This window comes from Dermacentor variabilis, chromosome 3, assembly GCF_050947875.1.
Source record: "Dermacentor variabilis isolate Ectoservices chromosome 3, ASM5094787v1, whole genome shotgun sequence".
Lineage (NCBI taxonomy): Eukaryota > Metazoa > Arthropoda > Arachnida > Ixodida > Ixodidae > Dermacentor > Dermacentor variabilis.
Genome location: NC_134570.1, coordinates 72788868 through 72798050, shown reverse-complemented (window position 1 = coordinate 72798050; position 9183 = coordinate 72788868). Strand labels below are relative to the sequence as shown.

At 44.4% G+C, this 9183-nt stretch overlaps 1 protein-coding gene across 1 annotated transcript; it reads right to left on the bottom strand.

Annotated features, from left to right (window-relative positions):
* Window positions 1–1881: 1881 nt before the first annotated feature.
* On the bottom strand, window positions 1882–4398 carry LOC142574562 (uncharacterized). The gene has a single exon (XM_075683614.1). The coding sequence runs from the start codon at window positions 4396–4398 to the stop codon at window positions 1882–1884; it is 2517 nt and encodes an 838-aa protein (XP_075539729.1).
* Between the last annotated feature and the right edge of the window lie 4785 nt (window positions 4399–9183).

Genomic DNA, 9183 nt, shown 5'->3' with positions numbered 1-9183 from the left:
ATTGACCATTGAGGCATTGCACCATCGATGTTGGTGCCATCAATTCATTTTTTCGCTCTTTATCATTAAATTTGCGAATCATAATGTATGCAGATTCAACAGTATATACAGGCAGCGAAGTTTGTCACAGCCGGGGCAATTCGCAAGACTATTGTGTGCATGAAAAAAAATTCAGATACAGAAATGTTTGCTCTTAGTTAGGCCTCGTGGTAGCAATACATCTTACGGTTTTTAGGGCTGTGTAGATTCCCATGTACGTCTTGTTATTAAGCTCTTAATAAAAAAATTAGGCCCAGTTTGTCACTTCCCGGATGTAATCATATTATGCCTCCATAAAAAGCACTAAGAACCTCTGACTGCTGTCCATTTCTCTTTCTGCATGTACACACACCAAAATATGTTAACAATGAAAAACCAACTAGTCGCTCGATATCCATTACACGATTCTTTCTATGCTTCTTAAAGAGGAAAACCTCAAGTGAATAAAGAGACCGAACTGGCCATAATTTTAACAAATGACTGAATACAACAGCGTTCTCACAACTGCAACTGACCCGTTACTAAATCCGCATACCTCTCCTCCGCAATGAATGCAGTTAAGGTCCAAAGAATTGCTTTTAATGTCGAAAAGAGGGACAAGCTAGGCATCAAAATTTGCAATAACGTTGATCTATGGCATAATACTGTGTGACCTTTAACTCAGTCAACACCGGAGCCAAAGTCCGCGGTTTCGAGTTCCTTTAATATACCCCCCGCCTTCGCCAATGTATGACAAGACGCCAAACAGATGAAAATTAAGGCACGTTTTATGTACACACTGTTTAGGGATTGAGGTAGCCAAAATGGCCCAAAAGGAACCAGCGATTTTGGCTGCCTCAGTGAAGACGGCGATCGCCTCCGGCTTTATTGGTTCAGCGAAGGTGCTCGTAATAATATTTAGCGTTACAAGACAAGAACACCAATGTTAATTTGCAGCGTAAATTCACACTGCAAATGTCCATCCTTTCCAAACATTCCACAAGAAACAGTGATTAGATTTTTACTGATTGTATTACTGATCTCGTGGGTTAACGTAAACGTCCCGAAAACGAAGGGATATGGCCTCTTTTTGAGTTAGAATGAGATATAATTCATCATGCCGTACACAGGAACAAACTAACTTATAAATGCGGCTTGCTAGCAAAATCTAATTATTTTTTGTCGTGTATGTACAACATTGAAATATTTAAATAGCAGCACTATTGGCCGATGTAGCTAGGGGCGCGCCATCTATTTAAAATTTAGATAAAGACGAAAATATCCGCATTTATTTCATTGAAATCTGCCACACATCAGAGCCGGCGAAAAACGTACATGTAGAACCTTTCACTTTACAGTAAAATACAAATGCAGGCCAAAGCAGTATCACTCGAGTTCAAAAAGAAAAGGCGCAATGCGTGATTTCTTGTTGTGTTAAGCATAACTAAGCACGCCGTTTCTTTGTAATACCTTTTATACAACATTTACAGCTTCTGCGCTAGCGACGCTGCATCTGCTGCCGACCGGCTACTGCAGTAAAATTGAACGCTGTCAGCAGTCTCTAACGCTATCACTGTTGTACAAAAAATAAAATCTTTTTAATGTGATGCTCGACAGGATATGGAGAATTATACCTATTTATGACCAACTTCGTTTTAGTAAAGCCATCTCCGTGCGCCATCGAGAAATCAGCTTCTTGAATCTCACTAAGCATTCACAATGTGCCACCAGGCACTCATTGAACGAGTACAGGGAATAGTTGCTTCCAGTTAATATACATCTTCAACCACTCATTTCTTTAAAATTAGGAGCACATCACACGCCTCGCCATCCATTCGAAACACTGTAAGGTTTCCTGAAAATTTACACATGTTCTATGAACTTCATCGTCTTCATAGAATCACTTTCGTTCACAGCCGTATCGCAGAGATCACACCTTTCAAGCACGGTGTCTTCAAAGCCAGAGTCTCTTCGATCGCGACACTCTCGAGATAGCTGGATGTGTTGCTGCTGTTGCTGCTGAGAAAGAAATGTGGTCGGTAGATGCATTGAACTGTAACCATGTAGCCTCCAGCGGAGCTGCTGATGGTGCTGGCACGTCTGTGGTGGAGGGTAATGGTAAGACGGGCTAGACGTGGGGGACAAAGTCCGCGGTGACCAAATCATGGGATGTTCTTGCGACTCCGTCGACGTCAGGGATTCCAGCGTGGTGGTATTCGTGTCGCTGGAAGATTGTTTTCGGGATCTCTTGGCCATGGCAAACTGGGACTTCCTGAAGCGGCCGAACTGAGAAATTGCCTGTGCTGGAATGACCACGCTCACCTCCCGCTCTTCGAAAGCAAATGACCAACCACGCTTCAGTTCCGGCCGAGATGGTTGTCCGGTCGTTGCCGATGAGTGATACTCCGAGGGCACGCTGCCGCAGCGTTGTACATGGGCCGTGCTGGTGGAAGAGTGCGGCACCGCCTGGCTAGTTTGAGCACCACCGGCGAGTACAGAAACACTGCTTCGTGACTCATGCCTAGCATTACTTTCAAGGCGAGGCTTGCAAGAATCGATCAAATAATGGCACCACTCTTCATGGTTGGCGCTGCTTTTGCAGGACACGTCACATGCCGCTGTAGATTCCCTCCTATTGGCGTAACGGCCCCGAATACGGAAGGACTTGCTGCGATCCGCTTTTGATCTAGTGGTTAGGTACATGGATGGGGCCTTGACGTACCTCTCACAATTCCTTGAAAATCGCCCGGACGGCACTTTTGGGTTGTCCAGGGACGCTCGTCGGTAAGACCCATTCCTAACAGCCATGCCGTGTCGCCCAGGCCTGTATGTATAGCGGTGGTGCGAGTACTCCTGCTGGAACAGCTGCTCTGGTTGTTCTCCCATCTCATCAACGCAAAGTGGGCGGTGAACGACTATAGATGACCGTCTGACAGGCGAGAGATTTGGTTCAATTGTGACGGCTACAATATTCCACTCACCTGACTTGTTTCGGTAAAGAGAACGCCTCATGAACCTATTGCACTCTTCGCTTTCGCCCGAGCCCAAAGAGGCAGTACTTTCGGGCACCCTCGTGCCATCTGAGCACTTTCGCTCTCGCAGCGGGCTCTGATGGCTGTAGTGGTAACCTAGTGGCGAGAAAATACTAGGCTTGCGCGTCAGGCAGGTGAACATCTTACGGACGTGCTTACGGGTCGCTTTGTTTCTGATGACGTAGAGGTACGGATTAATGAGTGACGAGGAAAACAGAAGCAGCATGGCAATCGCCGGAAGATTGCGCAGAGGCGTTTTAAAAGCGTGCGCACGTTGTGTCTCCACAAGCGTCATGGCGAAGAAAGGAAGGAAGCATGCTGTGAAGGACACTACCACGAAAACGCCTGTGCGAACAGCCTTCAACTTGTCACCGAACAACGAAGACGCTTTGCTGGGTGAAGACGTTCTTTTAGACCACACAGGCTTCCGGGGAAAGTAGACAGGCAGGTGACTCCCAACGTATGGTCCTGCCGATGAGGGTGGGCTCAACTCGTTGCTTCCGCTCTTGACATTGCGAAGGCGTGTGCACGCACTATTACGCCGAGCTGCTTGGAACATGGATGCGTAGATCCACGTGATTCGAACGAAAGGCACCAGGAAGCCCAGGACACTGAGGACGCAAGCGTATGCTAGGGTAAGCACACCTGTGTCGTACCAGGTGACGGTGCACATCGCCCAGCTTTTCTGGTACTGCAAGCCTGACACACCCACCAGCGGCGGCACTGAGACGACTAACGCGCACAGCCACGTCGACACGATCAAAACGCTCGTCCTCTTCTTCGTGATGGTCATTGAGTAGTGAAGCGGGCTGTTCACGGCGCAGTTCCGGTCGACGGCTATCAGTAGAATGGAAAACACATTGGCCATGGTGAGGCACGTCGACACTGTGCCGTGTATCTTGCAAAAAACGTCGCCGAATATCCATTCTTGAAACATGATGGACACGAACACAAATGGAAGCACGATGAATGTCTGAAGGAGGTGCACGATGGCCATGTTGAGGACAAACTTGTTGGACGTCATGCGAACTGACGGGCGCTGATAGAACAGGACAAATACAAGTCCGTTGATCGCGACGCTTGACACCATTATGATGAGAAGAAGAGTGTAATGAACTTCCACGTTAATGTAGCTGAAAGATGATAACTCGTCTTCTGTGCTCTCCTCCGAAGTTGAAGCTGCTGAAATTGTTTGATCAGAAAGCGAGAAGTGTTGTATATTTGGGGACTCGTGAGGAATGGTGATGTTGGCGATGGTCGGGGCTTGGTTCTGGGCAGTGAGATTGTTGCTCGCTGGTCCCGCCCGTGGAAACACATCAGGCATGTCTCTGTCCATGCTTAGATCCATGGCTTCGTTTAATCGTGCAAGCGAGATAGCCGTCTTGAAGAAGGCTGTGCTCCTGCGAACATTAGAGAAAACGGGAAATACACGTGACCATCAGAGTGGGCCGAACACGCACACATTTGCATGTCACAGTTCTATTCTTTTTCTTCAGAGTTATGACACTCAGTAACTGCACAGTGCGCACCAAAAAAATAGAGTAACGACCTTTTTCACCTCACAATAATTAATTTTAATAGTTTGCTATACTATAGTCAAAATGGGCAATTTTCGTGTAGGATAAACGCGCTTTCAAGTAACTTTTTATTAGCGACAGCAGGGAATTGCAATCTCGCCACAAAAGTTGAAACTGCTAAACCACGATAAATATATTCGCTTAGAATGCAGTAAACACAGAATACGTATCTTACCCGTATAACCATCTTAAATATACGAACTTGGTGAGAAAGTGCAGTCGGTGCATAATTAAACTGTAAGGAACCATGCACGTAATTTAGCAAAGAAAGAAAACTAACGTGTGATAAAGGCGGAAGTCGCATGTATAGTTTACCCTTTCAAATGAAAAAAACATTTTTTTCACTGGGCTGCTGATGCATGTGAATAAACAACACACCAACTGCCAATTAACCTAGTAACTGCCAAGTAACTGTAAAAAAGTTTTACTAGATCAGACTAACCCCAACCAACCGCCCCGTTCTCCTCCCTACAATTCACGACATACTCATGAATAATATAATTTAGGAATTGCATCTCTTGATCGTTCAGTCTTACGACGCACCAACGACACGCATGATATCCTGCATAATTTGTTCGAAAGCCAGCAAAGTTTCCCTCTGTCCCATTTAATTGAAGAAGAATTGAAAGCGTGAAGGTGAGTAGCAAAGATGTTAAGGCCATCACTATCTTCAAATACGAATTCTTTTCAGCTAACTCCCGCCTCCCAATTCTCGGCCTATCTCCCTTGCGGGTACGATTCATAAAAGAGGATCATCAGCACTATCATTGTAAGCAACCGCGAAATGTTGTCAGAGTTTTAAACACCTACATTGCTCATTTGTTTTATCAGGAGTTCTGCCTCCATTCATGATCCGAGAGCACTTTGCTGTTCGTTACAAGGCCAAAAGAAGAAACATTTTGGGCTTTCCTTTGACGTTTCCTGTGGAATTTTTCTGTTGTACAAATTTCAAGACTTAAGATTTTTGTATAGCATGTCTTGACGCAGTATGTGCTACATAGCAGCAAACACAAGCAGTTACTTCCGATGCTCCCAACGACATTTCTCTTTCTCAGTCTGATGTTTAAGTTATCGATGAAGTTTGAAGGACAGGTAAGTAGTTTGAATATTCCCAAATTAAGAAGCCAAATCATAAATGGCTGATTAAGCTAAGTAATCAGTGAAGTAGTGAGTGACAGCGTCAGAGGCAACCGTTGAAGAATTGCTTGACATTCTGAGCGCACATGTTGTAAAGCGTTGTAGTATACCGGAAAGTAACAGAAAGCCCATGCCATACGAAATAGATGGTATCGGGAAGCGAATTATTCAACCGCCTACTATTTATATGCGCTTTATCACGGCGTAAAGGTTAGAATATTTATTATCATACACTGATAGCTTTAGTGCTAGATAATTCTCATCGGCTAAAGTGCCTGTTACCGCTTGGGTTTATTTCTCTGTGCTCTTTTTTTCGATGTAGTCCTTGTGAACGCCTGTACATCTGTAAACATGGTGGCCAACCATAAAATTTGGTTCCCTTAGCATGAATGCGCGGATACATCAGCTCATCAGAATATAGTCCTAACTCATATCATTTGGGAAGCCAAACATGCCTAAACTTTTGGACAAGGCACGAACTGAAATTGAAAGCAAAAATTAAAGTAAATTGGGCTGTACATGTCTGTATTTCTCGCCCATATTTCTCGCCCATCCTTCCCTCAATGGCACGTAATAGGACGTGGTTCGCAAAGGCATGCTTGTCACGTGCATCGTATCATAACTTGCGTTTTAATTATTTTCTTTTTTTTCCCCTAGGCGCTACTTGTCGAAGAAAAACTTTACGCTCTGCGCAAGAATGGAGCGAAAATTGCCAGCCACCCAATTTAACGAGCAGGAAAAAAGGTATTTACGCAGCTTTCTGTTTAAGAGAAATAATTTGAAAAGCAAAACAAGAGAATGGCAAGATTAAGTTTATTTATTTATTTTTTTATTTATTTATTTATTTGTCAGTTGCTGCTTAAATTTCTTGCAGGAGCTTCACGTTTTCCATATATGGCAGCATAAGCTAACTTGCCCAGAAAAGAAAATGCCCAGCCAAAAACACAGTATTTGTGCAAGACGTGCTTAAATAGTGGGTTTGGTATTATTTGCTAAATAGAAAAGGGAATGCGGTGTTAATACCGTGGTGAAATAGAGAGATGCTTTAGTAAGAAACATTTTCCGTGTGGCAAATGTAGCTGGTGGTTTCATTTTTTTTTCTTGCTTTCTTTTCTTGACACCCATGATTTGGTGCATTGAAGGTGAAAAACGGAGAAAGCAGAAACACCGCAAGGCGGAGCCTTCTTCAATAATGTGACACCACATTATTATTATTATTATTATTATTATTATTATTATTATTATTATTATTATTATTATTATTATTATTATTATTATTATTATTATTATTATTATTATTATTATTATTATTACTGCTGCTACAACTACTTGGCATGAGAACATATGTGCAAATGAACGAGAGGAAAGGGAGCCCAGGAATAACACACACGTACGCCTTCGGGACGCTGGCAAGATTAATGTCTCCCTATCGGCGGCGCTCTTTCTGCAAGCAGCTGCTTCGTCGCGGAAAGAAGCAACCCGGAAACGTAAACAAGCGAGCTGGCATTTTGAGCAGGACAGTAACGCGCGAGTACACAAGATGGAAAAACAGTAAAAGCCAACACCGGGACTCTGCCCAAATGCCGCAAACTAAGAACCGAGCTAAACGCAGTCCCTGGTCCCATTGCAGCCTTATTATCTGCCAGGCGTCGGTTATTTCGCTAAAACGCTAATCCTCGCGTGGCCTTCGCAATGAGAAATAGTCCACGCTAGCAAGACCGAGGTCGCACATGTGCCGGTCTGTCCAGCTGGCAGTTGGCCGAGGGAGCAGTGTTAGAGAACCTCGTGATGCTTGCGTGCAGAAAGTTGTGCGGCTCGCGTTGTATAGGACGGCATGTTGCATGGGCGAACTCGACCATCAGCTTTCAGGGTCGGCGAGTGCTTTCGTTCTTCCTGCAGAAGTCATGCTTGCTCTATTCCCCCAAGCAGATGTCCACATTCTGTTTTGTTTTGTTTTTCCTGCCCGCGATTGTTCTCGCCTCGTAACATCTTATTCGGAACTTCGCACAGCATTAGATGTTCCGAAGTGTTTTGTGTTGACATTTTTACGTCTGAGCTTATAGCTCTAGTACTTTCGCTTAAAGCCTTTCTGTCTCTGTTCTTCAGGCAGGTCTTGCAATTGCCGTTCTTCATCGTAGTGTACTTGATATTCGCGGTGATGCTCTTTATTTGCATATTAATTTCATTGTTTTCTATATACTACGCTTAGCGACATGCCTTTTTCACTACTGCGACAGCGTATGCCCAAAGATCCGATCAAGTGGGCCGCAGGCTTGCAGGAAAGAAAGAAAGAAAAACCACATAAAGGCTGTCACAGAAGTAGTCAAGCTTTGATGACGGCAGCTTTGATGTCATTAGGTAGCGTACGGGGTTTATTAGTCACATGCCTGCGCTCCCAAGTTCACATGTTACGTTACATCATCGTGCAAAAAAATGGTGTTCCCCATCCGCCTGCCATGGCTCTGAGTGGCGCTGGCTAACACTCCAAGAGCCAGACATAGGACACATAAATACCCAAGCTCGTGGATGGACGGATGGACGTCGTTGTAGCACAATTAGTACTGCATCGCGCACGTCATGCGAAGGTTGTGGGCTCGGTCCCCTCAGGCGACAAGTTATCTTTTCGTCCACTTTCGTTTCCTCTTTTCTTCCTTATTTTCTTCATTTCTACTTCCACCATAACTAATTATCTGTATCCTTTCATTGGCTTCACTGCCTGCTGGGTTCAAAGGATTCTGAGTAACAAAACGCGACTCCCTCCTGTTTGTCTTCTCTTCGTTCACTCTAATATTCGACACACATTACGAATTTTCTCGGATATTTTTTTGAAATGCTGACAGAAATTGTGCGCACGAATTTCGGAACGCATGACGGCAATTATAGGACTGCACTGCTGAAAACTAATTTATGTTAATTCACCTTCAATCTGTTGACTTAAAGGTAGGACCGGATTCAACAAAGCTGTGCTTCCCTGAACAGGATATTCGGGAGTCACAATGCTATAAAAAAAAGTACAGAAGAACCTTGCTTTTTGTGCTCAAAGTCATTGACTACAGAAAGCTGGAGCGCATTGTCTTGCGAAATGAGAAACAAGCCATGTCAGTAAACCTTTTAGTTCCTCGCAGCCTTCGGGGCGTAAGTTGCACAATTCTTAAACACTCACACCGCTCTGAGACTCTACACCCATGCCACGGAGCAAGATAGTGACTCACGGAGAGGTACGCATCACGCATAGGAACGTGCCATAGAAGAAAATACATACCGTAATAAAAAAATGCCCGCTCTCTCGCAGTAACAAACGCTCTATGCAGCTCGCTAAACACGGAAGCGATGAAGCTCAGATTATTTCTTCTCCTCTGTCTCTTTTGTTTAGCTCATCTATTTGTCAACGCTTTTTTTCTTGTGAGTTGGGTGATTTT

What these genes read in the sequence shown, in the direction of transcription:
- LOC142574562 (XM_075683614.1), bottom strand. Translation starts at nt 4,398, where the DNA reads ATGGATCTAAGCATGGACAGAGACATGCCTGATGTGTTTCCACGGGCG.